This window comes from Pocillopora damicornis, chromosome 2, assembly GCF_964200805.1.
Source record: "Pocillopora damicornis chromosome 2, jaPocDami1.2, whole genome shotgun sequence".
Taxonomy (NCBI): Eukaryota; Metazoa; Cnidaria; class Anthozoa; order Scleractinia; family Pocilloporidae; genus Pocillopora; species Pocillopora damicornis.
The window spans coordinates 2289474-2307513 of NC_142671.1; the positions used below are offsets into that span (position 1 = coordinate 2289474).

General features: G+C 37.8%; 1 protein-coding gene across 1 annotated transcript; it reads right to left on the reverse strand.

Annotated features, from left to right (window-relative positions):
- Positions 1-4213: 4213 nt before the first annotated feature.
- Positions 4214-11070, reverse strand: LOC113664556 (collagen alpha-1(XII) chain-like). Its single transcript, XM_089196936.1, has 10 exons — positions 10906-11070; positions 9934-9999; positions 9222-9658; positions 8649-8814; positions 7402-7572; positions 6883-7053; positions 5922-6470; positions 5357-5386; positions 4723-4844; positions 4214-4617 (listed from the first exon to the last, which is right to left on the reverse strand). Exons 1-10 carry the CDS (start codon positions 10979-10981, stop codon positions 4603-4605), a joined length of 1803 nt encoding a protein of 600 aa, XP_089053062.1. The 5' UTR covers positions 10982-11070; the 3' UTR covers positions 4214-4602.
- Positions 11071-18040: the final 6970 nt, after the last annotated feature.

Sequence of the window (18040 nt, forward strand, 5' to 3'; positions counted from 1 at the left end):
AACTTAATAGAGCAATTTATCCATTTCTTTTATTCAACATAGGGACATACTGACAAATTTTATTCAAATGCTTTCCCATGACTAAATACAACAACTGCATAACCCAAAAGGGCTATAGCAATAGGAAAGTGCATATTTTGCTTAGGGTTAGAGTTAGGGTTTGAGAAACTCTGGTAGATAAACTGTATGAGGATGATAAGTTGTCTTGCATTTTAGCAATTAAAAGCCTCTTACCTACCCCTTCTTGGGCCCAAAACTGAATGGTTCACTGCTAAAAACTGCAAAATCAATGAATTCTATTTTGGAATGATCAAAAGCTCCTAAAAACAGGGAAACAACACACAAACCTTATGCTTGAGTAATTGGTTTCTTAAATGCTGACTTATGCCACTGCAAATTACTGCACAATAAATGGTGATGTTCTGGTGAAATGAGAAAAATAAAAGCAGGGGGGAAATGGAAAAAGAGAGATGATAAATAAAACAAAAACAAAGATTTGTTTAGGCAGAGACTGATTCAGAATCCTCTTGCAAAAGAGGAGAAGCACTATCCATCAGCCCAAGCTTGCAGAGGATGTTACTAATCCAAAATGTGTCTTTACAATGGCCTTTTATTCAACTGTTAGGCTAATTCTGTTTTCCATTTTAAAGTTACTTTTTGCTATTTCCATTGCATTAGCGGAAATTCAGGAAATCCTGGAACCTGATCGGCTCCAGAAGTGGTAAGAATCCTCTGCTCCGTCCAAGGGGGTGATTGGAATCGTTGTCAAACGGCATTACCTCTGTTAACTTAATTGTAGAGACTGTCAATCTTTAACCTTTAATATGCCTGTATAACTAATCAATATTCTCTCCCGCTCGACCTCATTTCTTTGGTTTGCACCATTTAATTTAAAAATAGTCTGAATATGAGATAATTTGAATTACCAACAAAGTGTTTGTGAAGAATAACACATCCTTGACGCGAAATTCTACATAAAATCAAGTTTGGAGAATTTTACAAGTAAAATTAACGAATTAACCTCTTCTCTATAGAAGCTCAAGAGTACCCAAATATAAAACAGTCACCACAGTCTGTACTGTTTCAAATTTTTTGTAGCTCTATGATGTTCAATTCAATGCACTAAACCAGTTGGGGTATATCTCGTTCCCTGGAGCCGTAACTCAAAGGTGGTCTACCTCCTGACAGGAGGCTCTCTCTTTCATCAGTAGATACACTTGTCTGGTCAGAAGACCGACGGCTGCGACATCTGCTAGGTCTTCGCGAATGTCCACGAACTTGATCCAAGTCACTGTCAGTGGGAGGAGGTGGCAGATTCTTATTATCATATGCAGCTGACCACGCCTCCACAGTATGCGCGCAATCACATGGAAAAACGTCTCGACTCGGTGCCAAAGTAGGGTTAAGAACTGAATCACAATAATTAACCCGTAAATACAGAGAAACGTAAGACCAGCACGTTGGTTCCCAAGACCTCCAGTCTAGTCTGTCTCATTAGAGTAATGATCAAAATATGGCTAGAAACTCAAAATACCAACACAATTTAGATCCAAAAGAGAATTCGAGGGTTTCTGTTCCTCCTTTTCTCTCTAAGGAGGACTTAAAGAGGTTTTTACCTATCTAATTATAACCATTACAATTTTTTCAAATGTGATTGGTGCATTGGCTGCTTTATTTTTTCTAATCATTCACAGTGTAATTGGACAGTTAGCTGTAATCGGTCAGATGTAGCAGCCAATCATACTAAGTCCACTCAGCTAAACCCACTATTCACAGAACTGATCACAATAACCATAGCAACAACCATTTAATTCGAGTGGATTCCAATGGTAATCATACGAGTGATTAACAAAATCGGACGACCGCAAAGCGGGTGTCTGATATGTTTATCACGAGTATGATTACAGACAGAATTGGACAACAAGAATTACTTTCACCAATTAATCATAACCATCTCAATTTCCGAAAAAACAAACATGATTTGTTTAGTTAAAAATTCCTCCATTTTGGAAATTCCCCAGCTTCTCCTTGGATAAGTGGTTGTTTCTATGGTATTTTGATCATTTCTGTGACTGGTGGATTAGCCGAGTCGCTCTGACGAAGGGCTAACGCTCGAAACGTCAGCTTTTTTACCCTTTACGGTGGCTAATTTACGTTTTCAACTCACTTGTTAACACTAAATTACCTGCTGTGATTGGCTGATTCAACTGTCCGATTACAGGTGTTCGATCACAGACAACTGTCCGATTACAAATGTTCAGAATGATTAGTGAAAAATGAAGCTGCGAATGCACCAATAATATTTGAGGAATTTGTAATGTAAGAGTTTAACCAAACTAACTTCAAGATATGGTGGGCAAAACGCTCTTGCCATAAATACGACTTATCGTTTGCCCAAGCCGAGACACAACTGACTAAAATGCGGTTCTGGGTGGTGCTCAAATGATCACGTCCCTGATGGACAAAGAATAACTTCATCATTGCGGTTTAACATAATGAAACACGAATCAAACTTGTAGCGAGTCAATGTCCGGTGATAAAGCCGTAGCAGCCGTGACATAACTGAATGAAAGCAACCAGTACCTGCTCATAGAGCCGAACCAAAAGAAAAGAAATGTAGACCATCCATAAGCTCTCAGCTCTTTTTAAGTTTGAGGTGAGCTCAATTTTAAGGTGTTTATCTATATATTACCATCATTAAGGTTCTAACGATGACTCTGTTGGCCTTATTTTGCACTCGATAATTCACGAATTTCAAGTCAGTTTCCCTGCAAGTTTTTCCCAAAATGTAATTCGTAATTTTGATGTTCAAGCCCCTTTTTCTCGGAATTACTATCGGATAATCTTTTCTCTATGGTCAGAGAAAAATACTTGTACCGGGGCTGTTCCTTTAACTCTGGTGTGTAACATGTCTTTTTGCACCGCAGTCATCACATCTGACGTATCTCCCACACGACTGAATATTCCTCTTTTCGGCAGTGTTTGGTGTTATGTTTTTTTCTCCCCCTTTTGTCACTAATGTTTGCCACAAGGTGATTTTATAGATTTTATACCTTAAACGCTGTACATTGATAAACCACGACAGCCTAGTTACAGTTTTTACCGCACTATTCTTCACTGTCTAATGGCTTTGATTCGTAATCCTGGGAAAATTTCCCATTAATAAATCACCTTTGCATTAGAGCAGGCCTGATTTCCCACCAAAGAAATATACTTACACTTTTTTGAAACAAAGCAAGGAGAAATTAGCTGTCAATCTTAGATCATTCGAAAGTGTTAATCATGATTTTTAATCTCTCTATCAGTGAAATAACCCTTGAAGGCCTTATGACATGTAAACCCCTTTAAAGCTTCGCTTCCATCACATGTCAATAACTATTCCTTATTCTCAATTTCTTAGTCTTCGTCGTTTATGCAGTGACGGCTCTGATTATTTTCAACAAAACAAAGGTAATGTGCCAGTTTTTCGAAAAACGTGGCTATCCTGTTTCTGTCGCTCAAGCGGGCCACCACCAAATTGATCGACAGTCAGCACTACAAATGGCACAGAAGGAAAATATCGGTCTTACTCCATTCATACTCACATTGACCCTCATTATCAAGCAGTTAAATCCACCATTCTTAAAAACTTTAAATTACTTCAAAACGATCCCGAAATTGGTAGTATCTTTTCGCAGCCTCCTCTAATTTCATTCAAAAGCGACCACCTCATAAATAAATATTAAGTCTTCACTAAACAGCACGAAAACAGTAAAGCTTGTTGACAGATAATTTTATTTGAGAGAGCCTGGAAAGAACCTAACTAAAATACTATGGGCAGGAAAGCTGGGTAGTTTTGTTAAGCCCATCCTACGGAGGCTTAACAAAACTAGCCGATGGCAAAGCAAGACTTCAGTAAAAAATTAAAACTGAACTAAATGGAGCTCTGATTCCTGGGTCGATTCAACGACCTACATGACTATAATGTGCTATACTCCTTTTTATATACTTCCGGTGTCCTGCTCGTGTCGACAAAATTTTTTTTTCAGCCTTCAACGCACGCTTACTCGTCAGAAATAGCATTTATGGTCAGAAGTTCGATATCAACCCGAGACTCTCAAGTTTAAGCGTACACGATGCAAAACTTGTCCTTTCATTCAAAACTTCGAGAACATTTCTGGACCCAAGCGATCCATTAAGATTACTGATCATTTCACGTGCGCCTCAGTCAATGTAACCTATTGTAAAAACTGTATTTATTGCAAGAACACATGCATTGGCGAAACATAAGTACAGCTCGGTGACCCTTTCTGAGATCAACTTTGTGACGTAGAAAGGAATAACAAGGACGCGTTCAAGCCATTTGTAAGGATACTGAAACGAGTTATCCATTGCTTGAGGCAAATAGAGCCTTCAGACCCGAGTCTCATATTTTTTTTTCATCGTTTATTTAGTTTAACTTAAACAATGTTTTACAACTTTCATTTCCTGATACCCGTCCCTTTATATTTATTTTAAGAAAATGTTAAGACTTTCATTAAACTTGATTAAATGCGGTTTTAGGCGTTGTCAAGTGGCGTAATCTCGTGGCGTCGTCAATGTCTTTTAGCCTGTTCACTTCTTTTACACTGTCATGCCCTGTATTGATTTAAAAAGAAAAAGAGTATTGAGAAAATTTCTCTTCACATGAACCAGCACATTTCAGCTGGCTCTATTTTTCCGAAACATCAGCTCTGTACTTACCAGACGATTGCAAAGATCGCAAAACCTCGGACAATATTCTGCTGCATAATCGGTTTCGCAAAATGGGGGAACAGTTTTGCCATGCTGTCCACAAGATACAGAGTCACTGCAAACTTCGGTTCCTTTGTATCAAGAAGGAAAAAGAGGAAGAAGAAAAAAGAAAATATGAGTTTATTTAAAATAAAGTATGAATGACTCGTAAATAGAATTACAGAGATGGTAAGTTTTGAAACTTACCATCTCTCTTATTCTATTTACAAACATGACGCTATCGACATTGCTGATCCTAGCAGTATGCAGGACGTGTGTCATATGAACTTCGTATTGGACCTCGCTCACCGTAGTCTCTGCGGCTCAGTTGTAGAGCATCGGAACGCGGAAACAGAAGGTCTTAGGTTCGATTCCTCATGGGGACTCAGAATTTTTTCTTTGTCCTACGCTAGTGACAAGACGAAAAACTTATTTCTCCATGAATGACTCCTTTCCCATTTTCCTAGTGAAAGAATACCAGGCGTCCCGTGACATGAATTAATTAACAATACTTTCTGTGCTTGAGTGGTCATAAATCCTAAAGAAAGGTCGGAAAACTATTTCCTTCCAAAGAAAAAAAGCATACAAAGACACTACACATTACCTGGAGACGGAGGTTTCCCTGGTGGAAAAACTGTATAATCATAAGAGAAAAAAGAAAATATCAATTATCAATGAAAAAGATGCTAGTTAATGTATTGGCAACATTTTAAACGTAATCGTTGGCTTTTTTCTCTCTCATTTCTAACACGCATTCCTGGATTCTTTGTTATTACTGTCTTCTTCCGCTTTTTGTGACTCAGTCACCGACGTTGCCCAAAAATTATGAACTTTATAAGTCCGCTCCGCGCAATTTTTTTTCTTGTACAGGATCAAAAGCAAGTAAGCCCGAACAGGCAAGTCAGGCCCAAATTATCTCGGTCTTACCCTTATTACCCTGACAGTATTGGTCAGGTGAGTTATTGTTGATTTTTGTTGTTGTAATCATTTACTTTTCTAATAATTTTTCTTCAGTCGCCATTCTTTCTTTATTATCGTTAACCTCGCACGGTATCGATTAACTTTCAACTGAAGACAAAGGCTAGAATTTAGTTAGCTCTTTCTCTAATTCTGTATCAAAATGGAGACCACCCTTCTTACTTCCTAACAACTGGGTTAGCAATAGTTACCACAGAGATTCTGGTTTAGTTTGTCAGATAGCTGCTGGAAATATTCCAGGGCTTCATAATCTTCCTTTACATCGTCCATTGAATCGGTCATCAGCCTTAGTCTGCCTTTAGACGCCTGAGTTCCTACTGCCACGGCTAACACACGGACACCTGCTCTTCGCAAGGGCTCAGAGGTACCTAGCAAGCTTTTAGTTTCGGGGCCTTCGGATTGTTTACCATCAGTCAGCACGACTGCAATCTTATACACGTCATCTCTTCCCTCTTTAAACACCTGTTTTGTTTCCACGAGGGCCTTGTCGATTCGTGTTCGGCTGCCGATGCTTTCTATGTTTTGTACCATATCCTGAAATTGTTTGACGCTTAAGTTTTCACTGAATCGAGCCTTAACCTCAACTTTATCAGCGAACACAACCAGAGCTACTCGAGACTCATCTGCTCCTAGTTCTAGACCTTTTACCATTTTCTTTACAAGCATCTTTGCCTTTTCCAGAGCACCCACCCCAATAGTATCTGAAGAGTCGAAAACAAACGCCAGATCTACTGGGCATCCTGCATTGACATTAAACAAAACCACATAATTAGGTCATAAACTGGATTTCATATTCTCTTACGAAGTCTTATTGAAAACGAATTAAATAAAGTTCTCCGATTCTCCGGGTTTGTTTTAAATTGGTATTTTTATTCTTATCTTCACAGTGGTTCAAAACCTTTTTGTAAACTATTCTGTACTTTTATAATGCTACTAAAAGACAATATGAAAAGATCACTTTCTCCTTTATGACGAACTATTACGAGGGGAACGAGACAACTTGGAAATCAGATGAATACGTTTGGACATCAACACCAGCACCGTGTGTCAAGAGAAACAGAGTAAAAGGCTTTACTTTTTGTATTCAAAATTTACAGGAAATTAGAATGCAGAAGAACAGATAATCTTTTATTGTGCAGAACTCTGACTTACGAGGGCATTCTTCTTCGTTGCATGTAATAGTCTCTTTGGCAGGCCCAATGCAAGCCTTTCCACAAATATTAGGTGGAGGATTGGTGCAGCCTCTCGTGCGAGTCAAGGTTCCTCCTCCACATTTTGCATTGCACTCAGACTCAGACCAATCTGCGTAACGACCATCAATAACTGCAAATTGACCATGAAAGGGCAATAAGTATCATTGGATTATCAACCTCGTGGAAAATTACCATAACTGCCCTTTTCAGTAACATAGGAATGGCACGTAGTTGGGAAAAGATCTTATAAATTCGTCTTAATGCATCAATCATGTTGCACATTTCTCAGGAAAGAGCTGTGATCTTTTGCGAGAGCTCAAAAGGTCATAACACAGCGTTATAATCGCTTAATTTCGTAGGACAAAAATTTCGAAAATCTGGCTTTTTCTGTCAGAATTCGCATGATTTTGAAAGGGGTAGTAGTTATGAAATCATGAATAATAATTATTGTAAGTCAATTTTATGAGTGTCATCTTACCAGGATTCTCTGTGCAACTCCTTGTTTCCTTATCAGCACCGATACAATCCTTTCCACATTTAGACTGGGGAGCTTTGGTACAGGTTCTTGTGCGGGTTTGGTGTCCTTCTCCGCATGTTTTACTGCACGACGAAAACTTTGACCACTGTGTGTACTGGCCGTCAATAGGTCCTATAATGGTTGTCAAGAGTAAAGATAACAGAGTGGCTTCTTTTAAGAAAACGTGTTTTTCTTTTTCAGATAAAACAACATACTAGATTTTCGAAAAAAAAGATTTAATTGTGATATTAGAGGCAGAAATGATCGATTCGACGAGATTCTTGTGCAAGCTTCCCAGCAACACCGGTTGTATGCGCGGCACTACACACAAAGCTATAAAGACACACGTTGGAGGGATTGTGAGCGACAAAAATTTTAGTAGGTTCTTCGACCTGCAAATGAAATTTTAGTGCAGAAATGAACCTCGCTGATGCAATTTATGGAATAATTGATGAAATGAGTAAAATTTTTTTATTTTGAATGACAATCAAATTACTTAGAAACCAATAGAATTTGCTTCGTTCCCAACTTGAAGCTACGTATCTCAGTTGGTAGCACTGAGCTGCCGACTAGTATCTGTAATACACGGGTTCGAGTCCTGTCGAAAGCTTGAATTTCCTTTCAGGCTTCTTTTTTGCTTTTCTTGAGGTAATTTTTTGCGCTTAAATTTAACCCGCAGATCGCAATAAAATTCATTTATGATACTTTTGATATGAATTGTCATCATTATCATCATTATCATCATCATCATTATCATCATCATCATTATCATCATCATCATTATCATCATCATCATTATCATCATCATCATTATCATCATCATCATTATCATCATCAACATTATCATCATCATCATTATCATCATCATCATTATCATCATCATCATTATCATCATCATCATTATCATCATCATCATTATCATCATCATCATTATCATCATCATCATCATTATCATCACCATCTTAAAATTTAAAAAACTGTTCATCAAGTCACCACTAAAAAGAACAAACAACAACAACACAAAAACATATCAACTTCAGAATTCGTCATATGCTTTTGCTTTTTCCTTTACAAGCAGGCAACACTAAGACGTTTAAATAAAAGTGAGCACGTGACTCCACTATCATGAGTATTTTGACATGTGTTACATAAGACGTAAAGGGGCGGATAAAACTAAAATGACTGGTGGAGTTTTAACGTCTACTTACGACAGACTTTCCTCATTAAATTATCGAGTTGACTGGAGAGCTCATTGAAATCCGCATATTTGGATATTTCTCCATCTTTCCCTGCTACCATTCTCAAGTTATCATCGGCATCATCTCTGGATAATTCACTACCGATACCTGCGACGATTATTTTCACCTCTCTGCTCTAAGGAAAGAAAAATTTATAATTATCCTTCCTCTGCTCTCGGGTCTTCTGGTAGGTAAATCCCATGGCTTAACTTTCAATTTTCAGTGCATAGATTCGCACCGAAAGTCATTCATAAAATGTGTCTTGTTTGATATAGTCGGTATAGCCCGAGTAACATACCCTTAATGACGACCTTCCCAATGAATATGAGCTAGTTTTCTAAAATGGAAGGTTTTTCAAGAAGCTGATATAAAATTTAGAAGGTGAACGAAGAAGATGCTGAGTGTTAGAAAAGGTCTAATTTTTTTCTTAAAACATCATTTCCATGCGAGAAGAGTGAGCTAAAATAGCGCTGACATTAACATCCCTAACATTGGCTGAAACAAACCTTGAACAATGCTAAATTAAATGTTACATTTTATCACCTTCAAGATTCCCGTTGTGACATCGAAGTCAACTTCTGCCCTTTTATCCCATGTTTCATTAATCCAAAATTTTCCATCTGTAAGAATAATCATTACATTGCCGAAACTGGGTCGGTCTCCTCCTCTGCTGGTGAACACGTCTTTCACTGCCAGGTCTTCGGCAAGGTCTGTACGGGTTCCGTCATGTTTCGGTACATAAGATATTGCCTCCGCTGCCTTTGCTTTTATGGTGTCGGCATTGTGGTAATTTCTGTCTGCAAATGTAAAACTGCTCTTGGCATCCGATCCAAAGGTTATAAGGGCCATGTGACTCCCTGTTGGAGATACTCTCAATTTGTCCACAATCTTCTTGAAGATGTCGGTTAGCTGACCTCGTTCTTTACTGTCCATGCTTCGTGACACATCTATCAGGACAGCAACATCCAGGGAGCAAGGCTCTGAAATGTTAAAACGATAAACTGTTAATTAGCAGTCAAATTCAAGTTTCAAAACTTCCCTTTGACCTAGGGGGCAATTGTTTTCAGTATCGACTGCAGCCCCCTAAAAAGCCCACTGCTCATGATACTAAGCAGTCCTCCAGCCATGGAGTTGTAGCCCACTGGCTGAGCTTTGGCAGGATATAAGGCTGATTGCGAATCATGCTAAACAGCGGAAAAAAAACAACAAACAAGACTTGCTTTCAATAAATCCCATGAAAACAGTTGTGGCTTACCGAGGCAATCATCGTCGTTGTATTTGCTCATTTCAGGAGTCAGGAATCCAGGGTGATATTCTCCACCTTCACACGAAAAGACGTAATTTAGACTTTTTGACCAAAGGTTAAATTATACATAATATATAATATAATAATATATAATATAATATGCCATTATATATTATATTATATATTATAGTATTGTACATTAACTTTTTCGAATATGTAAGGATAGTTTTTTAAGGAAATCAGTCGTATTTTTCTTTCATCTAGCTAAAACAATTCGGAGACAAAAAAAGACAGAGAGATATATCAACTGTCATTATCGATCTTACTATATCTCTTTGGAAAAGGACCCATCTTTTTTTTTTTGTTTCCAATTTCCTTTTTTGAATTGATGGAAAAGGATGGTATTTCCTGAATCAATTTAGGCTATATGTTTTTTTTTTAAGAAGGAAACCACCGAACCGAACAAACGACCTAAGTTATCTTCCGGATCGAAACTGACATAACCCAACAGGCAAATGATAGCTGAGGGGTTACAGCCAGATTATCACGACAAAACTGACCAATCAGGCTTAAAAAACAGACTTATCCCTAAAAAAACGACTCTCTTTTGACACGAGACACTTTGCTCTTTCATGGAATCCCCTTTACTGAAGGTTCACTCCACAATATCAAAGAGTAATTTCGACATTCACAAAAAGTCTTCCCTCCAAATTTAGAATGATCAGAAAGAAAAGCTATGATAACATTAGGACTCCCGCGTAAGCTGAAAAAATACCGACTTGTTCAACTATAGACGTGTTTTCTGCGACGAGCATTAAGTTTTAAACAACCAAGTACGAGAAATTTAACTCTCCTGATCAAGTCGGTAGAGCGCCGTAAGGGTAGAAAGAACTTCCTATGCCCCAATCCCCCACCGAAAAAAGGAAAACCACCAAGCTCTGTCATGAAATAGCTTTCAGGCAGACATAAATCCATAGTTACCTTCCCCCTTGAATAAAGCAGTCATGGCCTCTAGATAAAAACAAGTGAACAGTAAACCAAAGAGAGCTTTGGCCATGGTGCAATGTGGGTAGTTTCCCAGTTTCGTACGTGAGATGAGATGAAAGTCACTACTGTTCGCTCCAGCTGAAGTAGCTCCCCTATTTATACTCATCAGTTCGGGAGGGCCGCACGCAAACATCTTATCATGCAATCACTTTAATTTGTTTTACTAGTTGATAACAATCTGCTCATTTTTGTTTTATAGTGCATCTTCATTTGTCAACCAAAGACGCCGTTTATAACTGGTTATGAAACAGGACATGTTATTACAATATAATCTGATGGGAAATGTGCAAATAGTTTAAATAATAATTCAAATGAGAATAAACATGACGCAGTAGCAAGAAAACTTTTTCTTTTCCTTCTCTGTCTCAAAGTCGTTCTCTATTCAAACGATCTTTAAAAGCTCTTTTTTTTCTGTTTCTTAACGAAGCTAAGAATATCACATACCATTAATTCATCATTCTATCTTTTTTTCGTTTTCGTTGTTTTTTTTCCTTTTTTTCACATTGTGCAATTTCTGCTTTTTAAACAGTTTAGACATCATATAATCTAATTTTCAGTTGTTTCCTTAAACAGCTACTAATACCATAGCACGTAATTTCTGATCTTCTCATACATATTTTACCTTGTTATGCTCTGTTGCTAACCAGGCAAGCTTATGATACATATCAAGGAAAGTCCTTTTTGTGATCACGTAGACTCTTAAAAGTTGAAGATAGATCAGTGTAAATTTGCATATTTACAAGCAAATACTGTCTCATTTGCCTCCATTGAGGGCTGTTTCATTATGGTAGTCTTTCTTTCTTTCGACCTTGCTTTCCGTTGGCGGATAAGGTTTCTTTTTTCTTTTGTTTTGTATTATTTTTTGTGTAATGATTGGAAGCTTGATAGAAATCAATTTCGTTGTAGATGTTGCCTTGGTAAAATATGTTACCTCGCCGCCCATTGAACTTCCTTATTAAAACGTGTAGAATTTGATGCGAAGATTTTACCTTCAGGGTATATCGATCAACGTTAAAGTTGAATAAGCATATCTGGGAAACATGGCGAACATGTTTCAAATGGTGCTTTACAATTTTAATTTAATTTAGAGGATTCATTTAAAAATATGCCCATAAACAAGTCGTGTGTCTTTTTCGTTTTCTTTTTCATTTCTCTCTTTTATTTTGACAACTTTATAGTAAAAATGTGAGGGTCAGCTGTCCCTTATCGCGTGAACATGCCGCGTGAAAACGTTCAGTTTGAACGCCCTTGGATTAACTCCCACCCTGGCGTCGTCTATTGATAGTACGGCGCTATCAAACTGCGTTATTCCATTAATAGGACAAACTGATTATATCTATGTTTTCTGATGCATCATATAATTCTTCTGATGTTATCAATGCTGCCTTTTACTTCTCCAATAGGCCATTTCAGCAATGTGATCACATAACCGTGGTTTGACTTCGGTAAACAGGAATTCAAACATTGGTCTTTAAAATTGGCTCACCCATCGGTCGAAGACAAATTAATCAGTCGAGATTAAATGATAACAACAAAGCAGCTGTCTCCCGTGTCGTGATTTTTCTGAAAAAAAAAAAAGAAAGATTATGGCGTGTGAAGAAACTAAAAAAATTGCTTGCAATGGTCGTTTAAAAAAGGAGAATTGAGACAAAAGGGAAAAAATCGAAGGAAAACTGTGTTTGTTCTTGAACGCGCCTATTTTAACTCAAATCCTTGTAACAAACGGCAATTTTATAATAGCGCAAGCAATTCAATAAATAAAGGTTCCTTTTGGTTACTTGGTTAACAACTGACAGAGCATGATGAAACAATTATAATATAAGTAGACCATGGCCACTATCTGCTCATAATTTTCGGGGAAAGAAAAAGTCGTGTTTGAAAATGTTGGCAACAGTCCCCCTTTTGGAAATCACGTTTGTAAATTAAGCAAGTTTCTCCGCGAGCAAAAAGGGGTCGTGAGCAATAATTTCTAAAATGGTAAATAGTTTTTTTTGGAAAAGCAAACAGATAACGAGCATTGCTACCGAGATATTTTCTTCTTTTCATTTACATTCTTGTCTAAACCTTGTGATTCTCATCAGATCGCCATTAGAAAAATTCGTTAAGCAACAAAATCTCTCCTCTCTTTACTTTCTTGGCAACTGAGCCAATGAAGCATATTAATGAGAAGATCAGTGTAAAATGTTTAAAAACGATCGCATTTCTGTCCTTTAAAACTGTTTAAAAACATATATTGCATATCGTGAACATATATTGCATACTGTTTAAAGAAAACCCAAATTGCACAATTTGATATTCAAAACCGTGTAAAAAGCAAAAATTGCGCAGCATAATGTTAACAGTCAGCTCCAAGAATAGACAGGAATAGACAGGTTTGAAATAACATTGTCTTCACGAGGACAAAATGGAAAAAAAGCATTGATCACTAAACTGAAAAGGATTTGTTTTAATTAAGCAAGCAAAGGCAATTTCTAAATGGCTTTTTTTAATTGATTATGCAAAAGATCATTACACTGTAAAATGAAGAGAGCCAAATTGACCCCAAAAGCCAAATTGGCTCCAATGTCATGAGGGCCAGTACGGCCTGTCGAGGCTCGTTTTGGGCTATTTAAGCTAGAATGGGTCGGACAGGTACCATTTCGACCCCTCCAAAATCTGAATTGGCCCAAATGAATTCTACTTTGGAGCTTTTTCTCAATTTGGCCCTACCAAGATCCAAGTAGGATTTACCAACGATGTGCAATTTTTGAAATGACTAATAATTATCCCAAAATTGTCATCAATTTTGGTTACATGGAAGTCCCATCACGACTTGAACGACACAAAAGACGTAGAGATTTGGGATGTTATTAGAGCAATAAACCGGTAAAAGAAAATTTTTCGCTCGGTGGAAACCGGAACAGCAAACTATCGATTGACTTACTCAACTTTACGCTGTGAATTTTTCAATGAGTAAAATTTTGTCATAAAAGGTGTTTCTCTCCAAAATTCGTCCTTCTTGAGCTAGTGCGTCTTAGCAGCTCCTTCTGCGTATCGCATTAGTCGAACCTAGACCGCATGCGTCGGACACAATAATGAATTATAACAGCGAATGCATCTCTGTAGAGGCTGTTTCTTGGCTACAGTCGCATGGAATGAGGCTTAAGAAAGGAAAGGTAAGCAAAAGAAATTTCTTAACAACACGTTTTATTGCAGCTTTACATACACAAACCTGACCGCTCCATTGATATTCGTTCGTATCTTATCTTGCAGAAAAGGACGGTTGCGATGGCAAAGATCTCCTTGCTATCGCTCAAGGCACTACATCCCTATTATAAAAGAGCGTCTAAAGTTCAAGGAATTGATTGCAAAGAACGCTGAACCTAAAGATGACACAAGTTCTTCGTCGGTACGATAATTAATTTTCCCACCAGAGAATTTGACGCATGAATGGTTCGCCTTTTCTCCTGAGGCTTGTTGAGTCTCAGCGGTTCACAGCTAAAGTCACGTGATCAAATTTTGGCGCCGAGAGATAAAGACGGTTACAGTTCGAATACTGCGTTTGCACAAGATGGATTTAATTTATTTCCAGATTCTCTGATTTTAGGATCTCTCACTCTGAATTCTTAATAGTTTTCTTGAAAAGATGAACGGATATTTTTATGTCTATGTCTTCTTTGCATCCACTTAAGCTGATTTTTTTGGCTCTCTCTCTTTCAGCGTGCAGAATCAAGTCCTTCGAGTAAGACGTTTCAAACGTCGATTGAGGATTCAGAAAACATCAGCGATTATGAAAACTTAGAAGTGACATCGGCACTTAAAGAAAGGGTAAATCGCTCAAGGATCTCTGTTTTACGGACGAGGTGACAAAACTGAGCACTGTCTAAGTAAGTTCTTATATATTAAACTTTGCAGGATGGTGAAGAGTACATTATCGATTACATTCTTTCTATTTTATCCCAAAGGAAAACACTCAAGTTGCCAGTTGGTCAGCTGAAGATGAGAAATCTCGTGGATAGCACCTACAAAAATGGTAAGATTTGCTTTATTTTTATTGAAATATATTAGATATGTATTTACTTGTACCATGCATAAAACAAATGAAAACCCAATGTGTATGAGGTAGAGGTATGATTTCTTTTCTTGATAAGTACATATACAGTTTGGTGAAAATACATCATTGATGATCACCATTATTGTGTTTTTACTTTTTATGCACAGTTTGCTTACATATATTTTACAACTTTGTAGTTGCAAAAATTTACTGTTCTCCAACAACAAATTAATTTGTTCATTTGTTTGTTTTTTTGTACATATATATATGGGATATCTCACCCAAAGTACTCTGGGTCTGTCGCCCCCTTAGCTGGTAAATATTGCTTTCTCTGCCAGATCTTCGGCAAGGTCTGTGCAGATTCCATGTTTGGTTGAGTCATGAAATATGGTGTCCGCCACCCTTTTGTTTAAGGCGTCAGCACTGTGATATTTTTTTGTGCAATACGAATATGAGAGACTCATTCGAGCCAAAAGTGATAATGCCCATGTGACTGTCATTTTCTCTACTATCTTATTGAAGAAATCTTTCAACTTTTTTCGCTCCGCCTTGTCCATGCTTTTTTAAACACCTTTTAGAACGGCGGCATCCAGAAAGCACAGCTCTGAAATGAGAGGCGATAACCTGTCCTCAAACTCAAGTTGCAATATTTCAAAAAGACCGTAAAAAATTCATACAAGTAACGAGGAAAACATTTTTGGCTTACCAAGGCAATCTTCGTCGTTTCATTCTCTCATTTTATTAGTATAAGGGTAAAACTTGGGCGATATTCTCCACCTTCGTAGATGATATCTTATAAAGAGAGAAGACCTAAGACTTCAGTTTGACCAAAGTTTAACTGATGGCTTATTTCATTCACTCATTTGCTCGAGTTATATTTTAGAATTGCCCTGCTTCTTGTGAAATATCTTGGTCAATCAACACGATCCTTGTTAAAATGCTGGGAACAGTTTACCGCTTATCGGAAGCGACCGATAGAACCGAATAGATCCACCCAACTTTTCCAACGGATCGAAACTGTCCAATCCAATTTGGCAAACAATACTTTAAGAGAATCTCGGTAAAACTGACCAATCAGGTTTCACGAAACAGATTACTGAAATTCGACGTACAAAAGCTCCTCATTTAAATCAGACTGCTGTACCCTTAGCTTTAAAGAAGTCCCCTAAACTAAGCATTTACTATGAAGGGTCGAACATTCCTTGAGCTATTGCTAGTATTAGTATCAAGGGTCGATAACTAGTTCAAATCTTGAGTGATCGAAGATGAAGTATACGGTTACGTTGGGGCTCTTTTCAACACTGCAAAACAAACTTCTGAATCGTTTCTGCAACCATGATACTTAGTCGTGACGAGTGAAAAGTTTGAATGACTTGATAAAACAAATTTGAGTTTGCCAAAATTGCTGCTGGGGCGCCATAACGAGCCATTCCCCTCAAAGAAACACGATGTTCTGAGATTGATTTTTCCTACAAACGAACACTGGCGCACAGTTACCTTTCTCCTTAACAGAGGTATTCATAGCCTGAAAAAGGAAACAAGTTAACAGCGAGCCGAGGAGTGCTTTTGCCATGGTGCAGTGTTTCCTTTCGTACTCGAGATGACACAAAGGTCACCACTGTTTTCTCCTAGTGAAATAGCCTCCTTCTTTATGCCTATCAGTTCGTGAGGCTGCTTGCCAACATCTTATCATGCAACAACTCTAGTTTGTTTTGATAGTTGATAATATTTAGCAGCTCTTTACCGCTTTATCGTGCATCTTCATTTCTTAACCAAAGAAGCCACTAGAGTCTGGTCATCAAACAGGGGATGTGATCAAAAATATAAGCTGATGGGAGATGCAGATCTAAATAATACCCCAGTCACACCTAAAGCGTTAACATGTTTTAAAACTGTCTTGTTAACCACGGTTTATAATTTTTTTTCTTCATAGAAGCTGCATAAACAGATATTTTTCTAATTTAAATATAGAAAGTTGGTGATTGCTTGAATCCTGTAGAAAATTCAGCTGTTCAGCGGTTCTCTGATTTTAATTTTCATTTAGTGAAACGCAGTTTAACTAAAACATGTTTTTTTGGTGCGAATGGGGTATCAAATAAGGACTTAAGTGAAACTGAGCGTGCCTGAATGGCAAGAATCAGCTTGGACGTTTTCTTTTCTCCCACAAATCATTATCAGACAGGAAGCTTTCAATTCTGTTTTCGCGAGGAAACTTCCATGTAGTAAACAATTACCCTGACCAATATCATCAAGTTTAGACATTGCAATGAATGGCAAGTCCTCTAATCCGTTCTCATTACAAGTACATATGATTTACTGAATTTTTCCAAAATAGCCACTCACATCAGGGCCTTTCCTGAATAAGTCCTCCCCAAAAGGGTTTTAGCTGGACATACTCTAGAGCCAAGCATAAGTGCAAAGTCAGTGTTAACCGAGGAGATAAATAGGGGTTTAAGTTGCATTGTGATCGCAAAAAAAAACTTTAAAAGATGCGAATACAGAGTTTGGGGCAATGTTAGAACCATGTCTCTTCATGAGCGCGAGACGAAGAGAAAATTATGATTTACCGTTATTTATCATAAGGAATCAAACCTCGGACGTTCGGATTCCGAGCACCATGGTGGAGCGTCGTGGAGCGTAGTGTAACATTGGTTGGCGGAATACGATAGTCTGAGGTTCGATTTTTCATGGGGACTCTTACTCGAGGTTACTTCAGTGGTTGTTGCATCAGAAACCTTCTGTAGTCCTTTATTTACAAGTCCAATCCACAACGATTACTTAGTGGAAACATTTGCAGGAGGCTTGGGACCTAATCAGAAAAACAATATGGTGGATGACTTCCCGTGATGTGGAATTACGTTAGTTCTTAAATCTTATTCCTCCTCCGGGCGGTATCAAATTGTTCTCTTCAGCACTGATTCACCAAATCCTGAGAATACTGCCTAATTTTTTTTCTTGGGTGCATTTGCTATGGATTTGACGCCATATTTTTAAAAATACAAGGAGAGAACGCTCCTTACATTAGGGACTTTAAGA